Source organism: Octopus bimaculoides, chromosome 5 (genome assembly GCF_046866305.1).
Source record: "Octopus bimaculoides isolate indiv1 chromosome 5, ASM4686630v1, whole genome shotgun sequence".
Classification (NCBI taxonomy): domain Eukaryota; kingdom Metazoa; phylum Mollusca; class Cephalopoda; order Octopoda; family Octopodidae; genus Octopus; species Octopus bimaculoides.
This window is the reverse complement of record NC_142932.1, coordinates 8,944,226-8,972,010: the sequence shown is the minus strand read 5'-3', so window position 1 is coordinate 8,972,010 and position 27,785 is coordinate 8,944,226. Positions and strand designations below refer to the sequence as shown.

The 27,785-nt window shown below is 37.0% G+C and overlaps 2 protein-coding genes across 3 annotated transcripts in view; one reads left to right on the top strand and one right to left on the bottom strand.

Annotated features, from left to right (window-relative positions):
• LOC106882257 (vacuolar fusion protein CCZ1 homolog) overlaps window positions 1–19,055 on the bottom strand; it is a 31,741-nt gene extending 12,686 nt beyond the window's left edge. The window contains exons 1-8 of one of the 2 annotated variants that reach the window (XM_089351983.1): window positions 18,737–19,055; window positions 12,735–12,832; window positions 9,769–9,859; window positions 8,482–8,604; window positions 7,110–7,199; window positions 4,071–4,246; window positions 2,510–2,662; window positions 1,036–1,181 (exon numbers count right to left, since the gene is read on the bottom strand). In XM_089351983.1, the coding sequence (XP_089208109.1) occupies window positions 1,036–1,181; window positions 2,510–2,662; window positions 4,071–4,246; window positions 7,110–7,199; window positions 8,482–8,604; window positions 9,769–9,859; window positions 12,735–12,832; window positions 18,737–18,805 (946 nt within the window). In that variant the 5' untranslated portion in view covers window positions 18,806–19,055. Of the gene's footprint in view, window positions 1–1,035; window positions 1,182–2,509; window positions 2,663–4,070; window positions 4,247–7,109; window positions 7,200–8,481; window positions 8,605–9,768; window positions 9,860–12,734; window positions 12,833–13,214; window positions 13,240–18,736 lie in introns of those variants that run through there. The other variant, XM_089351984.1, reaches the window with a different exon arrangement.
• An 18-nt stretch (window positions 19,056–19,073) lies between these two features.
• Window positions 19,074–27,785, top strand: part of LOC106882258 (IQ domain-containing protein K) — a 51,552-nt gene continuing 42,840 nt past the window's right edge. The window contains exon 1 of the mRNA XM_089351985.1: window positions 19,074–19,592. Coding sequence (XP_089208111.1) covers window positions 19,538–19,592 — 55 coding nt within the window. The 5' untranslated portion in view covers window positions 19,074–19,537. The remainder of the gene's footprint in view (window positions 19,593–27,785) is intronic.

Below are 27,785 nucleotides of genomic sequence, written 5' to 3'. Positions count from 1 at the left end.
CCATTCCAAGGTGGATGCAAAAGAAAGTAATCTTATAAAATTCCTTTCTGAGCTACTTCTCCATGTATCAAATTCCCACATATGCATATTAAGCTTTTCTATTACAGGCACATGGGCTGATTTAGTGGGGAAGGAGTAAATTGATTACATCAACCCCACTGCACAACTGGTACTTATTTTATCATCCTTGAATGAATGAAAGGTAAAGTCAACCTTGGTAGAATTTGAACTCACAATGTAAAGATGAATGAAATGCTGCTAAGCATTTTGCCTGATGTGTTAACAATTCTTCCAGCTGATCACCTTACATGTGTATATTAATAAAGTAAATATTTTTACACATGGATGTACTTTATGCTTCAGCAAGCTAACCATGCAGTTGAAGTTATACATAATTTCAACTGAGTAAACATCATAGTAAAAAAAATAAAATTCAGAAAAACACTTTTTTTTAAATGGTTAAAAAGTTTAATAGGTGCATATATTCCATAAATTTGTGCTTTCTTCATTAAAATTTTATACCGTTTCAATTACATTTGATGAAATACACACGAATTGTACCACAATCAATTAAGTATGGTAGTCATCTTCTAAAAACATTGCTCCAGTATACCTAATTGCTTGTGTAAGCACAGTAATCCACAAGTCAATAATGATATAGAATCAAAAATGCAACATCATTAACTGCAGTAACTAATAACAATATCTGATGAGTTCTAACTAATCATTTATACAATTCCTACATTGGTTATGCTAGAGTTGCAGATGAAGAAGTTGATAAGGAACTTGGCAATCATCTGCGAGATTGGCAGCTTCTATCCTACTACTGACTGTGCATTACATCTGTAGACAAAGACACCCAACTTTCAAATGATCTAGCCAGTTTATAGAAGGGTACACAGAACAGAAACTCTCTCCAGTTCTGGAATTAGCAGTGAAGAGTTCTGTAAAAACTGATGAGAGTATTTTGTTAGCTTTCAGTACTGAATTCAAAAGTTGTATATATACCATTTGAATTATAAATAGATAGCTTACCATTAATAAACATACAAATACTAGCACTTAGTGCTCTATATACAAGCAAGTAGCATTCTTCATTTTCTTCTTCGGTATTCAAATAAACATGCGGTACCTTCCCCATATTGCTCTCATCTTTGATATCTGGTGGCCCCGTGATGAATCTGTAACGAAAAAAAAAAAAAACAGAAAAACAATCAGAAAATACTATGAAAATAGAGAGAAGACTTTAGTATGAAATAATTTTCACTGCAGTGGGCTTAACATAATTAGATTGTCAAAATAAACATCAACATAATTAGAAAAGGGGTTTGGATGATTTGAATCCTACTCATAAGACATCAAAATGTAACTGTAATATGATGTACAGTTGTTAGCTCCAGGTCAGTTCTGATCAAATATGTTCCAGCCATGACTGCCTCATCTTTATTTATTCAGACAACATGGTCTAGTGGCTAGGATGTTGAGCTCACAATCATAAGGTTGTGGATTCACTTTCCAGACCAGGTTGGGAATTGGGTCCTTCAGTAAGGTGCTTCATTCCATGTTGCTTCAATTATTTTTCTTCTTAATACCCTTCACTTTGTGTGGTGCATAATATGCTAATAAGAGATTGGATTGCAATGGATTGCAGTTGTTCCCAGGTATAGCCACCTGCCAGAGCTTCAGTTCTCTATATTGTTCTTGACCTTTTGTGTTTCTATCACCCTTGGGTATCCACCGGAAGGCATACATGGTAAAAATGAGTTATCAGCTGAGTGCTGGTGCAGTCCTTCCTCCCTCTATACTTCAAACTGTCATATCCTCAATGTTCCTTTGGGTCAAAAGATGGGCTGTCTGCATATAACTACATAGTCACCTAAAACATCTGACCCACTATGCCATATGGCATAGTGGTTAAGAGCGTGGGCTACTAACCCCAAGATTCTGAGTTTGATTCCGGGCAATAATAATAACATTGAAAAATACCTTAGGAATGAGAACCCAGGTTCGAAATTTTCCCAAGACACCTGATGAAGGCTGGAGGGTATATCAGCCGAAACGTTGTGTTAACAACAAACAAGACGAGGACAAATATCCGTCAAATGTAAATAATGTTAACTCGCAAGGCTTTGGTTGACTAGAGGTTATAATTGAAGGATGTTTGTCTAAGGTACCACTCAGTGTGACTGAATCCGCAACCACTTGATTGTGAGGTAAATTGTACAACCACATAGCCATACCTGCATCAACATGTCTAATTATTTAGTTTCCTTTAACATTCTACTGCCGTAACACAATACTGCGGAAACAACCAAGCCAATGGTGAAAAGCCTTTATTTGATCATTTGATCTGTGAGAAATGACAGCAAAATCTACCCGAAAATACATGTGAAAATACAGGATGGCAACAATTGGAATCCCTTTACTCATAGATATAATGGATTAGGTCATGCTAAGAACAACAACAAGGACTGGAAGACCAAAAAACGAAACAAAACTTCAGACATACCTTCCATAATGTACCTGTGAGCTTGCAGTGACCCCAGATAGTTTGACTGGAGATATGTTTTCGGATATTAGGTTTTGTTCCAAGAAACTGGGGAAAAGCCCAGTGATCAAGTACCGGTACATGATTCTCATGTCGTCTTGCTGAAGACCGCTCCTGGGTGAGAAGGTGGACATGTAATGCTACACGGATCAAATTGTGAAATGTAATATAAAAAGAAAAATAGGAGAGAATAAAAAAAAATGTAACACAGAATGGTAGGAATGAACAGAAAATATGGAAACATACTGTGTTCAGTCCATCTGTCCCAAAAGTCACAACGGTATTTTGGCAAGATTACTGAGCTGCAAGCATGGTTGTGTCCATGTAACTTTGTTTTGTAACCACATGGTTTCAGATTTGATTGTACTGCCTCATGCTGTCAGTATGTATCTTCTACTAAAACTTTAATGCCATTCTAGAAGCGGATCAAAGTGCATCAAAGCTGGAGTCTGCAGACCTCTGGGGATTCACAAAGTTAGTACAAGGGTCTGCGAGCTGAGTTCAAAATTTGTTGAGCTGACAGACCTTTCTTTTGAAAGGATGGGGTGCATCATCATTATCATCATCGTTTAACGTCCGCTTTCCATGCTAGCATGGGTTGGACGATTTGACTGAAGACTGGTGAACCGGATGGCTACACCAGGCTCCAATCTGATCTGGCAGAGTTTCTACAGCTGGATGCCCTTCCTAACGCCAACCACTCCAAGAGTGTAGTGGGTGCTTTTACGTGCCACAGGCACGAAAGCCAGTCACGTGGTACTGGCAACGGCCACACTCAAAATGGTGTATTTTACGTGCCACCTGCACAGGAGCCAGTCTAGCGGCACTGGCATGATCTCGCTCGAATGTCTTTACACATGCCACCGGCACAAGTGCCAGGAAGGTGAAAAAGTCCATTTGATGGGGTGTATATAAAAAAAAAATCCATTTGAATAAAATGGGCCCTTCATAGATGTAATATCGAGAACCACCAATATAGAGGTTCCCTCTCTTGGCTTCTATATAAATATATTTTGTAGTCATGTGGCAGATATAGCATTTTGAAATATATAGGATGATACAGAAAATAACAAGTGAGGAAAACACTCAACGTATTCAAATATGCATTTAAATAAATATGGTTTAGGCAGAGAAGAAGGAACAGTACCTAAGAGAGTGGTGAGAGAAGGGGTGGAAAAAACTGAGCAATGGATTAAGTCCAGAATCTAAGAAAACAACAGATTATCAAAATGGCTTCTTCAACATTATCAACATATTAAAAAATTGTAAAAATATTTTGTGTATTGTAGAAGTATAATCGATTTTATGGCTGACAAATTTTAACAACAAGACATTATATGGACCCCAGTTGATAACCACTGGTCTAGAGGGATCAGACAGAATCATGTTATTGTAAAGTGAATTCACTAAGTACATGACTATGACTGCTTTGTCTAATTAAGAAGTAATTATGAATCTGAAACCCCTTGTGCTTCCTGCTGAGATAGTTAAACCAGAGTCAGACAAATGAACTCTTACTTACCACACTAACTGGTCATTATAGAGGAATGCTGTGTATTTGATTTCTGGGAATTGGGCCTCCACCTGGTTTATGAAACATTTCATGCGGAGATAGGTGTTCTTATTCAGAGGCAGAAAGTGAATTCCATCAAAAACATCAAGGATGTCACTTTGACATAGTTTTAAAGTAAGTAAATACTACAAAACAAAAACAAGAAAGATAAATGAATAAAAGAAAAAACAAAAAAACAAGAGAATTGATAGAGATTGAGATTTCTACTGTCACAACTCTTCCTCAGGGCATACAGTCCTGCATTATCAAACCAAAGTCTCAGACCTCATATCTCAAATATTTGGTGATGAATTCTGTATAGGAGAGCTTGTGACTTTTCTCAACAACTGCCTGAGATCTTCAAAGGACAAACAATGATGCCGGCTCATCTTTTTCCCTTAAGTAGGGCTCAGCAGATTGTACTTTATGTTGCCTCACTGCTTGTGAAGGAAGTGATAAAAACCAATAAATTTTAGTGTTGGGTGTGTTTTCTGAGAACAAAAGAAATGGCTCAATGAAAGCACAAAAGATATTAATTAAGGATTGGTTTAAATTAGATGTCCAAATATTGGCCACTTTACTGCAAGCTGATCATGTCATTAACTTCCAAGTGATCATCACATATAAACCTTGACTGAGATCATCACATATTAACCTAGGTATTAAAAATCATTCACAGTTTCAAATGTTATCACTTAAAGCGTTAATTTTTGTATTTTCATTTGATGATGAACATGAATGTATTCTATTATTTTTATCATTTAAGTAGTCCTGTGCAGTTTGCAGCTACCCTGAAGAGATTAGCAGTCAGTAGGTCTTGTGCATGAATGCAAGAAACAAGTGCAAGTTAATCTGTAACATTTGTATTGGATTTGTGTATAGATGGATTAGAGAGGGTCATAGCCCAACTAATTAGGGAGCGAATCAATTTAGATGAGATGCAGTTTGGGTTCGTGCCAGGTAAAAGCACTACTGATGCCTTATTTCTAGTGAGACAGTTGCAGGAGAAATACCTAGCTAAGGATAAACCTCTGTACCTGGCTTTCGTTGACATGGAGAAAGCCTTTGACAGGGTCCCCTGATCCCTTATCTGGTGGTCAATGAGGAAACTTGGGATAGAAGAATGGTTAGTGAGAGCTGTGCGAGCCATGTACAGAGATGCTGCCAGTAAGGTGAGGGTTGGAAATGAGTACAGCAATGAATTCCGGGTAGAGGTAGGGGTCCACCAAGGTTCCGTCCTCAGCTCCCTCTTATTTATCATAGTCCTCCAGGCAATCACAGAGGAGTTCAAGACAGGTTGCCCCTGGGAGCTCCTCTATGCTGATGACCTTGCCCTAATTGCGGAGTCACTATCAGAACTAGGGGAGAAGTTTCAGGTGTGGAAGCAAGGTCTAGAATTGAAGGGCCTTAGAGTCAACCTAGCTAAAACCAAAATCCTAATAAGTAGGAAGGTAGATAAAACACAAACTCCTTCAGGTAGATGGCCCTGCTCAGTATGTAGAAAAGGAGTAGGTAGTAACTCTATAAGATGTACCCGGTGCAAGCTATGGACACATAAGAGGTGCAGCAACATCAAAGGCAGGTTAACTAGCAAGTTAGTTTTTGTTTGTGGCAGATGTTCAGGTGCAATAAAGACTGTAAACAAACAGGAAACAACTTCTATCTCATTCCCGGGTGAAAAACTAGAGGTAGTCGATAGCTTCCGCTATCTGGGCGACCAAGTTAGTAGTGGGGGTGGGTGCGCTGAAAGTGTAGCTGCTAGAATAAGAATAGCCTGGGCAAAGTTTAGAGAGCTCTTACCCCTGCTGGTGACAAAGGGACTCTCACTCAGAGTAAAAGGCAGACTGTATGACGCATCCGTATGAACAACCATGCTACATGGCAGTGAAACATGGGCTGTAACTGCTGAGGACATACGTAAGCTCGCAAGGAATGAAGCCAGTATGCTCCGTTGGATGTGTAATGTCAATGTGAATACCCGTCAGAGTGTAAGTATCTTGAGAGAAAAGCTGAACATTAGAAGCATCAGTTGTGGCATGCAAGAGAGACGATTGCGCTGGTATGGACATGTGGTGAGAATGGATGAGGATAGCTGCGTGAAAAAGTGCCACACCCTAACAGTTGAGGGAACCCGTGGAAGAGGTAGGCCCAGGAAGACCTGGGCTGAGGTGGTGAGGCAAGACCTTCGTACATTGGGCCTCACCGAGGCAATGACTACTGACCGAGACCTTTGGAAATGTGCTGTGCGTGAGAAGACCCGGCAAGCCAAGTAAGATCGTTGCCAGTGCCCCTGGACTGGTTCTTGTGCGGGTGGCACATGAGATGCACCATTTTGAGCGTGGCGCCAGTACCACCTGACTGGCTCCCGTAGGATTTTCGAGCGAGATCGTTGCCAGTGCCCCTGGACTGGCTTGTGCGGGTGGCACATAAAAGACACCATTTCGAGCGTGGCCGTTTTCGTGCGGGTGACACGTAAAAGCACCAACTACACTCTCTGAGTGGTTGGCGTTAGGAAGGGCATCCAGCTGTATAAACTCTGCCAAATCAGACTGGAGCCTGGTGTTGCCATCCGGTTTCACCAGTCCTCAGTCAAATCGTCCAACCCATGCTAGCATGGAAAGCGGACGTTAAACGATGAGGATGATGATGATGATGATGGATTGTATGACCATTGTTTTGGAGTGTCTAGAAAACCTTTACTATTTATTGTACTGACTGATATTAGAAGTATGTAACCAAGGACATTTCATCTAATGGGAAATAATAAAATAGTGAGGGAAAGACAAGCTTTAACATTGCATATATATATTTGTATGGATCTCTTTTTCTTTCAAAATGTGTGTGTGGAAGAAGAGAAGCACAGACAGAATTTTTTTTCCTAATGTATGGCTTCACTATTCTTAACAACCATGGTACTACATCCTTGTAGATTTGTAAGAGGACAAATGGTGAGAGAGATAAAAAGAAAAGGTAAAAATAATGATGGAATAAATACAAAATGATACTTACCCTTGCAAAGAAGTATTCTAATCGCTGCTGTAATGCCACTACAGACTGTTTTGAGCGTTGGAGAATGTTCATGAAGCTTCCATTAAATAGCTGGAAAACAACCAACAGCACAATTATAATTACATATTTGGAAAATTCACTGTCATGTTTATCATCACCCATCCTTTCCATCAACATAATTTTCATATTTGTTATATCTAACCTCATTGCTGTTGTCATTTTCATTATCATTTGTGTATCTGAAATGTTTGTTTTTCTAGGCTGGTGGTATGGGTTGGATAGGTCTGTAATGAAGCACATCTGATTAGATATTGTGATTTGTTATCTTAGATATCCAACATTCTAAGATCTGACCCACCATATTTGGTGGCATATGATGCATTTTTTTGGGGAAAAAAAAATGTCTCAAAAGAATCACCCCAAATCATATATGCAAAGTTGAGTCTCCCATAAGCTAATTTTGTCCCTAATGCTGAATATGTGCTGTTGAAATTGAGGTGCATCTAAGATGCCCATGCATAATTTACGCCATTAAATACAATACTTAGGTTCAATCTAAATCTTCAGCTTACTTCTACATAACTATTCTTCCACTATAACACTTTCTCACTCAGCCACCAACAAACATCCCCCATTCATAAGACATCAATACAAATGAGCACTGATCAATGATTTTGTTTCCAAAATTCTCCAATCATTTGCATTGAAAGCTCCCTTATAAGTTAATTAACATACATCTATCAAAGCCTTTTAATAACTATACCATATTGGTTTCAAATTTTGGCACAAGAAAGTTTTGGGGGAGGGATATAGTTGAGTACATTGATCCCAGTGTTCAACTGGTGTTTATTTTATCGACCCTGAAAGGATGAAAGGTAAAGTTGACCTCAATGAGATTTGAACTCAGAATGTAGTGATGGACAAAATGCTGCTAAGCATTTTGCCTGGCGTGCTAATGATTCTGCCAGCTCACTGCCTTAAATAACTATACCATATTACATGAAATGAATGATAATAGCTAAGGATCATTTGAGAATTGTATAATTTTATATTGAACTAGCTGAATTACCCGGCGTTGCCCAGGTTACTGGTGTTCTTGTTCAAATAGGTAAACAATAAATATGAAGATATAGAAAGTTAAAGAAGTGATGTTTAAATTCTCAATTGCAGAATAATGCTAATAATATAGCCTGAACTGGATAAACTACCCCTATTTTGCAGAAAAAAGTGTAGGTGGTTAGCTGTGGACTCGAACTCACATCCCCGTGTAAAATTTGATTTGATCTGGTGGAGCTGTTTGAGAATGCATAGGGAACAGACAGACAAAGAATTTTATATATATAGAGATGATTGAATGATTCACTGAACATACCTTAAACATTCGGTAAGCTTGTTTTAAAACACAATCATACACTAGATCTTGTACCTCTTCATCTTGATAGTCAATAAATGACTGTCCTTCCTTTATTTTTTCACTTGACGGTATTGTAATAGTCTGGAAGCATATATAAAAAGAGTTAATATATATATAAAACACATGTAGAAATGTATATATGTATAGGAGCAGACACAGATATGTGGTTAAATAGTCTGTTTTACAACTACATGTTTTTGTGTTGGGTTCCACTGCATAGCTGACTGGGCAACTATCTTTTATAAGAGACTCAGGTTGACCAATGCTTCATGAATAAATTTGGTAGATGGAAACTTTTGTAAATCCGTTTGTGTGTGTGTGTGTGTGTGTGTGTGTGCGTGTGTGTGTGTATACATGAATGTACGTGAATGTTAAATTTTTGCTTCTTAATTTTTGAGTGGTGATGATGTTTGTATTCTGTGTTGATATTATGATAGAATGAGTCACTGTGATTTTTAAAAATCTATGGAATATGGAAATTCCTGACCTGCAAAACAGGTGAGGGTTGGCAACAAAAAGAACACTCAGCTGTCAAAACCCTGTCACCAAATTAATTCCTGTGAAGCTACAGAAATGGATGTTAAATGATATTAAATGATAATCAAACATGGATATACATGTATGTATGTGTGTGTGAACTTTGATCATTCAAAGAATACATTAGTTGACAACTTGTTGAGTGAGATCAATTCATCATATGCTGTCATCAACACTACTATTTTGTGTGCGTGTGTGTGTGTGTAGAGTGTATGAGACCAAGACTTTTCCCTTTCAAATGGTACTATCTCTATGTAACTGAGAATAAGTAACAGAGGACAGGAACTCACCACTTAAAGCACTGCTATTGTCACTACTACCATCATCATCATCATTATTTTAATGTCCAATTTTCCATGCTCACACAGGTCAGACAAAACTTTCTTGAAGCAAATATTTCCACAGTTGGATGCTCTTCCTGTGACAAACCCTCACTTGTTTGCGAGCAAGGTAATATTTCCTCCATGACTAACAAATAATGAATAGCTTGGACATGCTTCCGTGGAGGGTGATTGCAAGCAAACAAACACTATTTGAAAGTTGATGTTTTACTCAAAATCAAGGTGCACATGCCATGACAAAGGGAATACATAACCATTCATGTGCATGTGGGAGCTGGTATCAAAAAGTTCCCCAACTAGTTTGAGAAACATAAAAATAAAAAAAAAACAAAAAACAAAAATGGACAAAATAAACTCATAAATTTACCACAACCATCCAGAAATTTTCTTCAGGTTCATGAAATATTTGTCGATGTTTTTGAGTGTGTAGACTTTTACAAGGTTTATCTGTGAATGTCCTGAAAATGAAGAGGAAAAGATAATCAGAATTTAGAATTTGAAAAAAGAAAATGAGTTTACTTAAGAAATTAGAAAATATATATAGGGTTACATTATTTACAATTGACGGATATTTGTCCTCATCTTGTTTGTTGTTAACACAACATTTCGGCTGATATACCCTCCAGTCTTCATCAGGTACTTTGGGGAAATTTTGAACCTGGGTTCTCATTCCTAAGGTATTTTCCGATGTTGTTATTATTATTATTATTATTATTATTATTATTATTATTATTATTCCACTGGTTTCATAATATTCAAGCCAGCTTTGAGTCTCTACATCTACACAGGAAAGTTAGATGGTTTGAAAGACGAGCTAGTTTTTGATGGAGTTTCTCTATGTCTCCATATTATCTAATTGTTACAGAGCTGACATTAGAGTTCAATGGAGACATATAGAGAAACTAAAAGCTAATACCATCTGGCTTGAATATTAGGACACCAGTGGAATAATAATAATGATAATAATATCGAAAAATACCTTAGGAATGAGAACCCAGGTTCGAAATTTCCCCAAGACACCTGATGAAGGCTGGAGGGTATATCAGCCGAAATGTGTTAACAACAAACAAGATGAGGACAAATATCCGTCAAATGTAAATAATGTACATAATTTCTCATCTTTTAAATATAGAATTGTATATATAGGGTTAGCATTCAGTTTTATGAAAGTGTTTTATTTCATTATTTTCTGAGTTCAAACCTTACTAAAGTCAAATTTCCATGTTTCTAAGCAAGGTAACCTTTCCCCCTAGTCTACTGAAAAATGAACAGCTTAGGCATGCTCTCATGGAGGATTGTAAATAAGCAATACCAATTGTATGAAAGACAACTTCTTGTTTGCAATCATCACTCCCCCCCCCCCATGTATATGTGTTATTTATGTATAAGGAAAACAAGGATTGCACTACCAAACAATGATTTTCTTCAATAAATCTTGCAATCAACTGCACTCATCTGCAATGAACCTGTTATATGGGAATGTAATTTCTCTTTATCTTACACCTTAACAAACCTACATTAGACTCTACATTCTAACACATGGTTACTGTGTACACTTTCATGTTTGTGCATCTTTAAAAGTAAAAAAACTATACACTAATGTGTGTGTATGTATGTGGGTATAAAATCATACAGACATAAACCTCCAACGAGCATAGCCATTTTTCTCTTCTCTTTACTCTATGAAGAAGGACATATTTGTCCAAAATATTGGATTATTAAATGTTTTAACTCTTTAGCATTCAGATTATTGACAAATGTAATACTTTTTCATTCACATTGTTTTTAATTAATCATGCATTATTTCATAACTTTGAAATTTTGATGTGATTGTATATTTTTAGAATAACATTGAAGGGTATGTGTGACAGCCTGGATTTGGTGGGTTAGAATATAAAACAGGTAGCTTATTTAAGCTGGGTATGGCTGGTTTAAATGCTAAAGGGTTAAAGTCAAAATGTAATTTTCGTTCTTAAATATTTTTACCCTGTTCCCAACTGTATTACCATGATTCTCTAAATCACTGTTTTTCCATTTATGTAGTTAGTGTGTGGGTGTGTGTGTGTTTTTCTTTTTTGACATTAGAAAAGGAATCCATTCACAGGAAGCATGTCAAAAGTGAGAACATGGAGCAAATCAATGTTCCTCCAGCCTGGTAGATCTGGTCAAGATATTTAACCTATGCCAACATGGAAAGCAGACATAAAAATGCTGATGACAAACAACAATACACACATGCACATAGCTTTGATTAACCAGAGGTTATACTTTAAGAGATCTGCCCTGAAAGCAAAGTTACTTGGTTTAGAAAACAAGCTTCGGATCTTTTTGGTTTGACGGGCCACACTTGTTTTCTTAACGAAACACTTTCAAACTTGGGACACTGGTAGAATATGTCATATAAAACAACTTTTTCTCTTAGCCTTCTTAAAAAAAAATTGTACATGGCAAGTTATTTCATGTTAAAGTTGTCGTATTTCTGTAATTTCAACCAATCACTGATGTCTATTCAGCTGAATACAGTTAGTGCTGTTTTATAAACAATAATTTTTTGCCGGTGTCAAGTGTGTTATTCCCTGTTTAATTATATCATTATTCCCTAGTAAGGGTTTAGGGTTTTAGGGTTAGGGTTCAGGTTTTAGAGTTAGGGTTAGGGTTTTAGAGTTAGGGTTAGGGTTTTAGGGTTAGGGTTATGGTTATGAGTGAGGTTATGGCAAAAATAATCATAACCCTAACCCTAATCCTAAAACTAACCCTAACTCTAAAACCCGAACCCTAACCCTAAAACCCTAAAGCTAAAACCAGTACAAACGCACGAACGATGTCATAAATAACAGTGACAAACAAAATATATACCGCTGATAGTTGTTGTTGACAAACAACGGCACTAATTTTATTCAAGGGAAAAGATCCCATGACACCATTGTTTACATTCCACGGCAATAATTGTTTTCACCTCAATAGACGTCAATGATTGGTTGAAATTACCGAAATACGACAATTTTTTTACATGAAATAACTTCCAATACAAAATTTTTTATCTGTTCTATAACACAAAATATACATGTATTCGAAGTTTGAAAGTGTTTCGGTACCAAAAACACTACATAAAACATTAATGAAAAATGTTGCCCGTCAAACCAAAAAGATCCCAAGCTTCTTATCCACACAATCCTGCAATGTGTCCATTAATTTTGAAGTCATGGAATGCAAAATGACATTTCTTCAAATTCAGGTTTGGCAAGTAAAAAGCGACAGACAAATATAGAAACAAAATACAATGACAACATAAAAGGAAATTCTGGAATGAATAACATCCTAAAACAAACTTACTTAGTAAACTGGACAATTGCTTCACTAAGACCAATCTGTTTCATTTTGGTGTCGAGGTCAACTTTCTTGGGAAAGTAAAACATAATCTTCTTATGTTCCTGAAATAATAATAATAATAATAATAATAATAATAATAATAATAATAAACAATAATAATAACAGCAACAACAATCCCTTCTATTATAGGCACAAAAACCAACATTTTGGGGATGGTGGGGCTAGTCGATTATGGTACTACTAAAGCAGCACGGTCTCGAACGCGCAGTCGCGCGTCCGCGCTAGCTAGTCGTAAGTGGTCGACCTAACCCTAAACACGTATTCATTTGCACACGCGGGTTAGGGATAGGGTTAGGGTTAGGGATAGGGTTAGGGATAGGGTTAGGGTTAGGGTTAGGATCGACCACTCAAGACTAGCTAGCGTGGACGCGCGACTGCGCGTTCGGGACCGTGCTGCTTTAGTAGTACCGTCGATTATATCACCTTCATGCTCTACTGGTACTTTATTGACCCCGAAAGGATGCCAGACACATACTAGCGATTCACGAAGCGGGTACCGGGAAGAAGTGGAAACTAGATACATAAACAGAGACAGACAAACAGAGTTGGCAAGCAGCTAGGACATGACGTTCAAACAAAGGGAACTAACTCTCAAACCTTTGAATCAAAGTCTTTAAACAGACTGACATTACTCTGAAATAGTTTCCACGTCCGAAATGCATGACAATTAAATATTTACACCAAATAACAAACGAAATCTAGCAAAATTAGGGCAACAATTGTTTTTCTTTTATCTTTCTTCTTTGTAAAATAACCTGACAGGATTAAAAAGTTTCCCTAATCTAATTTGTTAATCGCTAATTTTCGTTATGTCACTATTGCTCCCTTTTCTCCATCTCGTTTTCTAAACTCCCGTCTTCTACTCATTTCCTTTCCGGCAAACGAAGAAGACAGCTTAATAAACCATATTCGTCAATTTAAGTCAGCAAGAACCATCTATGTCTACTTAATATGAATGAGCAAACAGGAGCCTGTAAGGGTAATCTTTCAGTTTAGGGCGTTTAAAAAGTAAATAAAAATGAAAGGGGGAATAACAAGGAGGAAAAAGTAAACTTTAGCGACATAGACCTGGGCTATAAGCAACCAAAAAGTAAACGACAGTTTTTTTTTTTTCTTTTGGAACAGAATTCCCCCATATGAATTCGTGTTAATATGACAAATAAATCGTCCGACGTTCCAAATTGTCGCCGTAATTTTCTTTTTACCTGCATCCACATATTCTCCACATTTTGCGTGAGCACGTTCTCATTTGTCGGATCCACAAAGTTCTGGTGCACAATCACTTCGTGAGTGTAAATGCCGTCATTTGGGTTTCACTTTTATTTACCTTTTTTAAACGTCCTAAACTGAAAGATCACCGCCTCTAAATAATCGTTCAACTATGCTAAAAATAGCAGCCAAATCTCACTTAACTCTTGGAACCCGCGAATACACTTTAGTAGGGTGGGGTGTCTTAGTTTGCTTATACTTTTAGAAGATGCAATGGCAGGCGGCCACATAATTTTGCGTTTACGGTCACTAATAGGCAGAAACACTTTTCAGTCATAAATACAATACCAAGTGGCCGCCCGCTTTTGCGTTCAAGCGGTTATAATCAAACGAAATTGCGCCCATTAAAGCATATTTGCAGGTACAAATAGTTAACTTAAAACGTAGCATAATGTAAAGGGCGTGACACATTGGATAAAGTAGTATAAGATAACGATGACGGACAGGTGGTTTGTGAAGCCTGTTGAATAAGACTTGGCTTGGAACTAAACAGTAGCTCAATAAAAGATGAGCTAAAGAAGGCGCCCCTGCTTCGCTAGATCTCGAAGAGATAACAGCCAGATCACCAAAATCACACTCTACTATAATAAAAAAAAATAATCCTTGACATATTATGAACAGGATGGTCATGATAGTTAAGGTTCCATGTGCATTGTAAGATAGCTTCTGCAGTGGCCACATCCACCTTATTTTGTTCTTCAGTCGACTGAACATTCATCATCGAGAAGACATGCTCACATTAGCATTATGCGCTGGTATGCTAAATAAGAACTGGCACAAAATTAGCAACTCCTTGAAATTCAATCTGCTGAAGGATAGAAAACCATCTTTCATAGTACAGTTTTGTCTTCCATTCATCAGGTTTGATCTGCATCTCTTTAGCAAGAAATTTTTTAAATGTTGACCACTGACAGAAAAGAATATTGTCATCAATTTTTATACCTTTGTTTTTTTAACACTAGACAAGAGGATTCTTCATGTTCCCATGCTGGAACTGTATCTAATAACATCCATGTAAAGTTATCAAAATTTTCAAAACACAAAACCCATTTCTCAAGATACTCATGGCAAGTGCCATAATAGTTATCCACCTTTTTCTCTTCAGATTTGATATCATCATTGTTAAGGTAATCCTTCACACTGAGAGGAATAAACTTTTCATTAATTCTTTCCCTTATAACTGCAACAAGCTCTTTTAAACCACCAAGCACTTCAATAATGCTGTTACTCTCTATTCTATCTTCATAATCCTGTTGCTAAAAACATATTCAAAACTGTGAACAAGATATAAGTAGGCTTTGCTCAGTGGATTATTGAAGAATTTGGGGGACTTTTTCTTCAGAATTAAAATGAGATTTCAGTGCTTTAAATAACCATAGGATTCTCTAAACTGTTCTCATCAAAGAAAGCCAAAGAGCTTTAGAATATGAGAGAATTGAGGCATACTGCACACCAACAAACTTGCAGAAATCTTTCAGCAGTATAAATACCAAAGTATAAAAACAATTTAACAACTACTTCAACATCAACAGGAAGAACACTGGCCGCAGTATGATGAGCAGCATTGTGCAGAATATGGGCTGGACATCCAACACCTTCCATCAATTCAGTCATGCTTTCTTTGAATTTTGAATAGACATTATTTGTGTCTATGCACAAACGCCCACCAAAATTAGTATTTATGTTATCTCCACCAAAAGCTATACATTTCTTCACAGCCAGTCCTAACTCAATGAGGTTCTCTCTGCAGAAGCTTGCTATTCTTTCTCAGGTCTCATTTGGGAGGGATCTTGCAATAACTTTACCACTTTTCATGTGAAAAACATTGCACAATCAATGGGAAAATTTTCTCAACATTGTGATTTCTTGCATCTGTAGATATGCCATAAAAAGAAGAGTTATTTATATCTTTAACAATCACTGCAATAGTGTATGGAGTCACAACATTTTTATTATTGCAGCACATTTAGTCCTAGCACTTGAAAATTTGCATGCAATTTTAGAATCAGGAAACACTGTTGGTAGTAGTGTGTTCGTACAGTCATCTCACAGGCAAAAATTACAGGTATAAATTTTTCTGGGGAGGAGGTGTATACTCTTAGCAGAGAAGTTCATAGACTTGAGTTTCTCAACTGCTTGGCTTTTTGAAAATGGAGATAAAATCTAGCATAATGTAAGGACAATGATTGGATATATCAATAAAAAATGGAAAATTGAAAACACCTGTAGAAATCTCACATCACCAACATTTAGCGTCTGTTTTCCATGCTGGCATGGGTTAGTTAGATGGCTTGACAGGAACTGGCAAGGCCAGGGGCGGCACCAGGTTCCATAGCCTGTTTTGGATAGGTTCCTATGGCTGGATGCCCTTCCTAATGTCAACCATTTCACAGAGTGTACTGGATGCTTTCAATGTGGCATCGTCACCAGTGCTTTTTACCAGTACCTTTTATGTGGCACCAACACCAGTGTGTTTTACATGGCATCAGCACCAGTGCTTTTTACATGATACCTTGATTTTAGGATTTCAGTCCTGTTGTGGTGGCAGGTCTTCTTGATTATAGTAATGCACCGCATATCTTTGTTCTCTGTCATCTCTTTTGTATGGTCCAGTGTTTTGAGATCGACCTTCAATGCTTCGTCCAATGTCTTCCTGGATCTCTCTCTCTCTCTTCCACAGCTTCCCACCACATTAAGTGACCAGCACTTCTTTATGCAGCTGTCCTCATCCATGTGCATCACATGATCAAACTTAGTGCAGTTTCCTCTCTTGCACACTACATCTAATTCCTCTTATGACCAAATTGCTATTGCTAATATACTAAGACAAGTATTTGTAGGAGAAGACAGTCAATTTACTTGACCACTTGAATATTAACCCCAAAATTGATGGCAGTACAAGAACTGTAACAAGGCAAATTTGAAGTTATCTCTTCTCTTTTACATGTTTCAGTAGCTGGACTGTGGCCATGTTGGGGCACAACCTTGAGAAGTTTTAGTTAAATGAATTTACATTAGTACATTTTTTAAGCCTGGTATTTATTCTATTTGTCACTTTTGCCAAACTGTAAAGCTATGGGCATATAAACAAACCAACACCAGTTCCCAAGCACAGGTGTGAAACACACACATACATATATATATACATACATACATATATACTTACAAATCTATATACATACATATGTGTGTGTGTGTGTGTGTGTGTGTGTATATATATATATATATATATATATATATATATATATATATATATATATATATATATATATATATATATATATACATACATATGTATGAACACACATGACCATCACCATTTAATGTCTGTTTTCCATGCTGGCATAGGTTGATACATGCATAAACATATATATATACATGCACACGCACACATTTATATATACACACACAGGTACATTCACAGGTATATATATATATATGGTGAGCTACAGTAGAAGACATTTGCCCAAGGTTCCACGCAATGAGGTTGAACCCACAATCATGTTGGGAAGCAAACTTATCTGGACTAGATTTCTCATCTTGTTATAGTTACATTGATCCAATTAGTATATCACCCAACCTTCTTTAGATGCCAGTCATATTTGGTGACAATCTTAGAATTTCAAACAAAATTCTTTATTGAAATCATACTGGGTGGTAGGGTAGATTGTTATATTGCCTTTACTAACTCATTGCTTCCCAAAATCTGAACAATTGATTTCTCTCATACCAGATACAAGCTTAATTTGTGTACAGGGTTGGGAGAATATTGCCTTGGGCATACGTGGGTACATTACTGGTGCTTATTTTATTGATTCGTCACCTACCAACAAGGGCTGAACCCCAAAACGTACAAGGAGGATGATACTCACATATAATGTATTGAACACTCCGAGTTCTATTCCACAAATTGTTTATATACATAATTAGTGTCACTGCTACCATCTCTACTTTCATATCTACCTGATAACTTCCAAGTTTTGCCAAGAGTAGAATATGCTTCGCCGAAGAAATCAAATAATTCTGAACCATAGAGATTTCCGTTGCTTTCACTAGCCGACTCGACAGACAAAATCCACAAAAACCTGGACTGTCTTCAGTTTCCAAAAATTTTGACCAACTGATCCTATTGAAGTTATTTCCCCCGGGGGGTTGTCTACTAATTGCAAGGATAATCTCGGTTAATAGCTTTCCCACTCGTTATATTACATCTATGAAACTTTTCCTTCAAAAACAGACTAAGAGGTACTGAGTTCTACGTTCTAACATTTCCTCCAACTCCCGTCTGCCAGCGTATATTGTTTTTAAAAGCTGGTCATACTGGGGCGTCACTTTCGATGGTTTTGGTCGATCATATCCATCGCAATACTTATTCCATTGAACTCTAACTAACGGCACATAGAAGAATGCAACATAAACCAGAGTACACACACATACACACACACACACATATATATATATATATATATATATTTATATATACACATAAACAACTGGCTTCCGCTGTTTTCGTCAGGCTAATATCATTCATAAGGAATTGGTCATGTTAAGACTACACACTGTAAATGACACTTATCCACTGTACTACGTAATGAATATACCATTGTTAATGGCAAATGCATAGAAAAATACAGCAATAACACAAATTACGAAATAAAACAAAACATATTTAGTACCTCGCCTTCTCGGGATCCATAATGTGAGTTGAAAATGTAGAAATTTTCCAAACTGATACCGCTGGCCATTTTTTGACAGTTTCTATCAATTCACGGTCAATATCTGTTTGTGTAATTTAAAACATTGTCAATGTAGGTAATAACCACGCAGTAGTGAGTGGATATATTAACACATTTTGTAAATACATTAAAACTAAACAAAATACGTGAGAGGTGTAATTAGAAATCAGCTGACGACAAAAGTCTCTCCTTCGTTCAGCATGGATGACTCAGAGCCGCCTGGCGGTGAATAGGAAGAACTAACAACCAATTGAAAGTGCAGAGTTATCTCCCTTCGTTTCTATGGTAACGTATTTTGAGTCTTAATAATCCAAATAAAATATTTTGTGAGAATAATAAACAACGGCCTAAATCCCTTGATAGAATAATAACATTGCGTTTAAAAACAACAACAACAAAATGGTAAGCGACACTATTAAATTGTTTTAAGAGAGATTTTAGCAAGCTGTTTACGATACGTTGTAGAAACGAAGAACAGAAAAGAAAGGAAAATTGTATTTCTTGAATAATGTATTTCAAAACGCCTGCGGAAAGGAACGATGGAAAAGTCAAATATCACGCTGAAATGTATACTAGAAACATCTTATGTTCATAGAAGATAAATAAAGATAGCTTTATACACACACACACACACACACACACACACACACACATATATATATATATATATGATTGAACAGAAACAAACGCTATATACAGTGTTGAATTCTAGACGAGACGTATAGACTTAAACAAGAGACAATGGCAAAAATAGTCGAAATTGCTGAAGAGCATTTGTGGGACTCTATATGTGGAGGTAAGGAAAATATAATGTTATGTAGTATATTTCTATTTTAACAACAGCGAATTAAAAAACCAACATACAAAAAAGAAAAGAAAATCCCACGTATCAACAACCAAACAAGGAACTTAAAATCTTCGTGTTACTTACTAATGACCCAAAATACATTTTTAAAAATAGTTTGATGTTTTAATGTGTTACTAATCAATTATATAGAAACTCATTAAGTTCCTCATGCATTCTGGCAATTTCTCTCGGTTTCCTGTAATTCATACCGCCTCATGGGTCTCAGCAGACAAAATGGGAAAGGCGTTCCTCCGAAGGAGGGTGACGGAGATACGCAGGAACAGCCGCTCTGACTCATAGGGCTCGCATTTGCGGATAGCCAGCTCCGTGACTAGGGATATGGGGTACTACTAAAGCAGCGTGGTCCCGAACCCGCAGTCGCGCGTCCGCGCTAGCTAATCGTGAGTGGTCGATCCTAACCCTCACTCTAACCCTCACCCTAACCCTATCCCTGTACTACTAAAGCAGCGTGGTCCCGAACTCGCAGTCGCGCAATTGCGCGTCCGCGCTAGCTAGTCGTGAGTGGTCGATCCTACAAAAAGTGCGCGTGCGCGAGCGTGTGCAAATGAATACGTGTTTAGGGTTAGGGTTAGGGATAGGGTTAGGGTTAGGGATAGGGTTAGGGATAGGGTTAGGGTTAGGGATAGGGTTAGGGATAGGGTTAGGGTTAGGATCCACCACTCACGATTAGCTAGCGTGGACGCGTGACTGCGCGACTGCGCGTTCGGGACCACGCTGCTTTAGTAGTACCCCCTATCCCTAACCCTAAACACGTATTCATTTGCACACGCACGCACGCGCACTTTTTGTAGGATCGACCACTCACGACTAGCTAGCGCGGACGCGCGACTGCGCGTTCGGGACCACGCTGCTTTAGTAGTACCTGGATATGGTACGGGGGCTCAGAACGCTGAGCGTTTCCACTACCACACCTTGCTTCCTCAGCCTGACGAGGGGCGAAGCCTAGGCTGGTAGCTGGACACACCAAGTTGCTGGTGGAGAAGGTGTCACAGCATGTGGAATCCCCGATGAAGGTCGTATCGCTACGGTACGGTAAAATTATCATATTGTCAGGCCTTTTATTATCCCCGTGGTCCAGCTCCGTTGGCTCGAGCTGCTGCGAAAGGAAGCTTAAGGTGGTTAGGCCATGCTTTATGATTTTGTTAAGGCTAACACGACGTGAAAATGAGGGCGAGGGAGAAGCACTGTGATGGCATATTGTTTGTCCAAGTTCATAAATGAGTATATTTATGATAAAAGGCATTCTAATTTTTTTTCTCTAGAAACATATTGTTTTAAAGACTGTAGTTCGAGTTTGAAAGAATTTGGATGCTGTTTTTAGTAGTTCTCACCACCGTGTAGAGTTTCCCTCGTTGGATGTTTGCATTCGTTTGTTGGAAATCTTTTTAGCAGCATGTACCCAACCTCGACACAGTCAAACCTGAAATATTTCAAGGTGAAGAAAGAGTCCCGACGTAATCATAGAGCCCGCTAAAAATAACATTCAAATTTCTGCCAGATTGCACTCTGCTCTCTTTAAAATGGAAGGAAACATGTATTAAAGACAATTTAGTCTTTGGTACATTATGCTTGAAAGAAAAAAATGTGAGGATCACAGCTTGGACACTTCTAATCACCTTATTGCTCAGTCCATGTTCATCTGGCATTAACAACAATAACCGAAAATATTTCTAGAAAGTATCTATATCACTTTTAATTTCATCTATAATTAGTTATTCCAGATCTATTGAAACCCAAATATTTTCATTGGTAATCGTTCTTTCTTTCTCTCTTTCTTCCATTTTTTTCTCGTTTTCTGTTTTTTTTTTGTTTTTTTTTGCAAATCCAAATATCCAAATAAATCGATTGATGAAAGTCTAAAGGAAATAGATAAACAAATAAAAAGAACTTCCATATAGATTTTCCAAGGTGGTATCATAACATGATTGCACCCCAATGACAAAAAAAATTAAAAGGTAACATATATACATTCCTTGTTTTGACCATTTCACCTGCCAGTGATGTTCATATGAGTTAAATATATAATTATGTTATGTACCCTGGTTTTCAGAACAGGTGTGCTTTAATTCTGTGTTTCAAAAATTGAGACCAAAAGAAAGTTAACCTGAACTATAGGTTTCCTATTTTAGACATGGAACTCTGGTTAGAAACTAAGAATGGTGAGGTCCAGATCCTTCACTCCCATTCTGTTTTGGTGCTTTTTTGTAGTTGTGGTTGTGGTTGAATGAGTATGCATTGCTTTGCTTTTGTTGTTGGGATTTGGGTGTATTGGTGTTATGTCAAGTGTAGTCAATGAATTAGGTGAATTTTCCTTGTCCTGTCTTTTCACTTTCAGCTTAGGATGGCCTTTTTTGGAACAATTTTTTTGCTTTTCCCCAACACAAGTCCTTCTTGGGGGATTCAATTCCTCCTTGTTGCATGATAAAGCTTCTTGTGGTGGTGGTGGTGGTGGTGGTGGTAGCAGAGCTACTGTCCCTTGAGCTCCATTTTGTTGTGAGCAGAGGGCCTTCAAATATATGTTAGACCCACAAGTGTACCACCTTGGCTTTCTGCTTTCCACCATGACCTGGAGTTGTGATCCATTGGGAATCTCGATAAGTTCAGAGACCTTGTCCAAGGATTATTGTAATTTAATCTTTAGGCTAAATTGAAACAGCTGTAAGAAAATATGTTGGATTTTTGCAGTTAATAAATTATATTAATGCTACATTTCCATTTTTTAAATTCTCTTCGTATATATACAACAGGTTTCTTTCAGTTTCCATCTACCAAATCCACTCACAAGGCTCTGTTGGCCCAAGGCTATAGTAGAAGACATTTGTCCAAAGTGCCACTCAGTGGAACTGAACCTGGAACCATGTGGTTGGGAAGCAAGCTTCTTATCACACAGCCACACTTGTGCATATTATATATATATATATAATATATATATATGTATATATGTATGTGTATATATATATATATATATATATATATATATATATATATATATATATATATATATATATATATGTATAATGTATATATGTATAATATATATATGTATGTATAATGTATATACGTATAATATATATATGTGTGTATATATATAGATATATATATATACACGTGTATGTATATAAATGTATGTATATTTTTTCAATGTATAAATATATATATATATATATATATATATATATATATATATATATATATATATATATATATATATATATATATATATATATATATATATATATATATATATATGGCCAACAACTTTCAGGCCACTAATAACGACATCCTGGCTCTGTATGGGCTGCGCAAGGACCATAAGATGACGACTGAGCCAGTGACAGGACCTCTGAAAGTGACAGTGCTACTACCACCGAGATCTGCACCTGTGGTCGGCTTCACTTGGGCTCATGCCTGTGGGTTCCATGGTCCTGTCACTGGGTCAGTGATCATGTTCTGTGGAGCCAATGTTGCCAACAACTACTGGATCTCCTACTTCCTCTCTATGATCATACGCCCTCTGATCAAAATGTCCCCAGACGTCTGCAACAGCACAAAGGACCTCCTCAAGAGAATCAGTGAATGCAACCATGCCTACAACCTGATGGGATGCATAATAGCGAGAGTGATGTGGAATTTCATGGTGTTGACACAGAAGAACCGGGTCTCCCATTGAGACTGACATGCTACAATGATAACTCAGATAAACATGACCTTAGTTGTTTCTGCCCCACTAGATCGGTAAGAAGTAGACCCCCACCCCCCGAAAAACCCCTAGAGAAAGATGGAACGGATGAACCAGAGCTATATAGACCTTGTAAATGATGATCAGGTTAAGAAGATGGTCGCACTTGCAGTGGGAGTGACCACACTCAAGACCACACTCAAGGGCCACATATTCAAGTTTAATAACAAGATATACGCCCAAGAGGAAGATGTGGCTATCAGTGTCAGTATCGCTGGCAATGTGGCTAACATATTTATGGTATGGTGGGATAGGAGACTCAAAGAGAAATTAGCAGAGAACTCCATAACCCTAACCATATACTCCTGCTATGTGGATGATATCAACATAGTAGCCAAAGCACCCCTACAAGACAATGTTGATGATCTAGAAGCTAACAATATGGAGAGCATCCAGCAAATAGCTAACTCCTTCCACCAGAGTATTAAAGTAAAAATAGACTACCCTAGCAAGCACCTGAACTATAGGTTTCCTATTTTAGACATGGAACTCTGGTTAGAAACTAAGAATGGTAAGGTCCAGATCCTTCGCTCCCATTATGCCAAACCCATGGCCTCTAAGTACCTTTGTTCACAAGAACACAGCTATTGCAGACAACACCAAGTTCAACATTCTTATAGCTGACTTGGTGAGAGTGATGAGGAATGTGTCTCACATGTGCGACTCTATGGAATTGGAAAGACACAATCAAAGGGACAGGATTTTAGTGTACAAAAGAGCCAGGACCCAGTACAGAGCCATCATAGAGAATGATGCAAAGGGGATCTGCCAGCTGTACAGGAGTAAATCCTGGAACAGTACAGAAAGGACCAGAAATAAGATAGATAAAGCCAACTCATGGTATGACAACAAAAAATATCAGTGTCATGTTTGTTGATGCTACCCCTGATGGCGAACAAGCATACTTATTTAGAAAAACATTAAGTAATGCTAATCTACAGATTAAAGTAGTAGAAAGGGCTGGTGCTGCTATAAACTCCCTGATCTGTAGAACTTATCCTTTTTGTAAGTCCCCATATATGGAGAACAATTGTATTGTGTGTAGGATGAACCCATGGGTTAACTGTTAGGTTAGGAATATAGTGTATAGCTTATGATGTGCTGAGCGATGGCGCAGAGACGTGACAACTACTTACATTGCAGAGACTGCATGCAGCATAGGGGAGCGTATAGGTGAACACCGGCGAGAGCTCAAAGAACATAGACGCTAGATTAATAACATAGAGGTTAAGGTATTATCAATGCATAGAACTGACATGACACTTAGACAGATCACAGAGGCTACACATATAGCAATAGACAGACCAAGCCTTAATGGAAAACACAAATGGAACAATAACACCCACCACCACACAGCATGATGACTAAAGACAGAGTGGAGGAAAAATAAAGGAAAAAGATAAAATGAAAATAAAACACAGATACAAACAGGGCAATACACACACAATAGACATATATGCACATTCACACACCAATGATAAATATAAGAAATGAAGATAAAAATAAATAATACATCTATATAAAGGGCACAGATACAAACAACATTGGAAGTAAATCCATATACACATGCAAACACACACACAGTAACTTCACAGACAGCTGCAACAGTATCAACAACATGATTAACAATGGCAGCAGCAGTGGCGGTGACAATGATGGCAATAACAACAAACAACAACTATAACAATGGCAGCAACATGGGCAAACACACAAACACAGAGACAAACAGGAACTGTACCAAATTTCGGGTCCTAGGACAGCAGCTGTGACAATGGAGGAGGGAAGGGGCTGAGGGGAAATGCTACTAAGAGCCATGACATGCACAACATACACACACTTACACACACATACACACACACACACACATACACACACACACACACATGACCACATGCACACATACACAAACATGGACGCAGACGCATGCACATATAAGGATACACATCATAGATCATAATGAAATTAGTGGAGCAAGAGCACACAAAAAGACAGAAAGTGTTTCTGAAGAGGTCACAGATGTGTGACAAAAGATTTCTGGACAATGAACATGAGTTAGATTAAGAACAGTAATAAATGAATGAAGAACAAATATATAGTGCTTGTATTTATTTGGCAAAAATAAAAGACCATCCCATAATACAACAGTATATATATATATGTGTGTGTGTGTGTATGTATGTATATATATGTATAATATATATATGTGTGTGTGTATATATATATGTGTATGTATATAAATGTATGTATATTTATTCAATCAGCATGGCCGCAGCTCTAAGCTGAAACTATAAAAAATAAAAATAAAAAAAATAAATAAAATAAAAAGGAAAAAATAAATAAATAGTTACCAGAGTGGCAAAAATTCACATATGTGCCAAAGATATTACAACCTACTTATAAAGGTAGAAATTCCCGGGTTAAGTGAATAACATGGATAAATTAAGAAATGGAGTCAAACGCAGGTGTTATTCAAATCATTTATACTTCTAACATATGTTTTGAAAAAAGCATTGAGATTATTCGAGAGGGAATAAAAATTATGTAAAACAATGCAATCATCTCGTCAGGGAAAAAAAGGAACAAAACATATCAATGGGAGTTTGTCAAAAAGAATATCTAACCATTATTCTACATTTAGACATATCAATAAACGCAACAATACTGGGCTTAGTAAATTAATTTGGTCTCCAAAGGAACATAGTAAACATAGTTTGGAATAGAAAATTCTATCTAGATCCTTCCCTTATGACAAGGGTAAATCTTTTTGTCTGCTCTATAACGAAGAGCCATTTTTCATCCTTTTCTCAAAGAATAATCTTGCAAACACATTTAAAGAATGCGTTTATTGTTGTAAACATTGGCAAAAGCATACCTATAAAATTCAGCCTTTAACTGTCTACTTACATTTCATTTCCACTACATATATCTATTTCTATGTTTTTAAACTTTATTCCAATTCATCTATCACATTATAATTTTCCACTCTTAATTTTCTGTTAATTTCTTTCTCTCGTTTCCTTCCCTTTCTCAAAATTAACTTTGATGTTAAATCTATTAACGGTTTAAAAAATAATAACTTGTTAGCATTCTCCTTACATCATATAATACATACATGACAATCACATTCAGTTAAAATGGCTTATTGATGTGTTTTGTTCATTTTTTTCCCCTAATGAGATGATTGCATTGCTTTACATCATTTTTATTCTCTCTGGGATAATCACAATGCTTCTTTTTGAAACACACACGCATACACATACACACTTATATATAAATATATATACATATATATATCTATGTATTTTTATGTATGTATATATATGTATATATATATATGTATATATATGTATGTATATATATATATATATATATGTATATATATGTGCGTATATATGTATATATATATGTGTATATATATATATGTATGTATGTACACAGACATGCAGGAAGTAAATAGACACCTATAATTTATAAAATCTTTTATTCAATATGCTAAGTGAACAATTGAAATGTAATTGATAGGTAGGACTACATACTTTAGTATTTAGTTGACATTCCCTGTGCAGTTTTTAATTCAGAAACTCTTTTTGGCATTGAACTGATGAGCTTTGTGATTGTCTCTTGTGGAATTTCTGCCCACTTTTCATGCATCAATTGAAACAATTCATTTTTAGATTTAGGCTTCTGTTGAGTTTTCCATATAGCTCTATCTAGTATGCTCCAAAGATTTTCAATTTGGTTCATGTCAGGAGATTGGCTGGGACACGGAAGCTTTTTGATCCCATTTTCAGTCAGCCATTGTTGATTCCTTTTCCCCGTGTGGCATGGAGTTCCATCTTCCATGAATGAAAACTCATTTTTCATTATGTTATCATGTGAATACATCGGAAGTAGTCCTTGCTTAAGTATTTCGATGTATTTTTCAGAGTTTATGGTTCCAACACATTCGATCAGCTCAAAATGACTATTGCTGGTGACAGCTCCATATACCATTACAGAGATACCGACATGTTTCACAGTTGGTTGGAGTTGTTTCAAATCAAATTTTTGATTGGGAAGTCTCCAGACCCAAACATATCCATTGTCTGAAATTATGAAAATCTGGATTCATCTGAGAAAATCACTCTATCCCAAAATGAACTGGATTTTTCTGACATCTCCTTAGCCCATTTCTTTCTTTAAATGATATTAATTGGTTGAAAGAGAGGTTTTCTTCTAGCTGCTCATCCATAATACCCAAGCTTATGCAGATATGTAACACACGTTCTTGGACTAACTTCTAGCTGTTTTGCAATGTCAGAAGCCTTCGAACGGGGTTTGTTTTCCACAATTCTCTTCAAACAACAAAGCCTCCTTTCCGAGGGCCCAGGTCAGCCAGGACA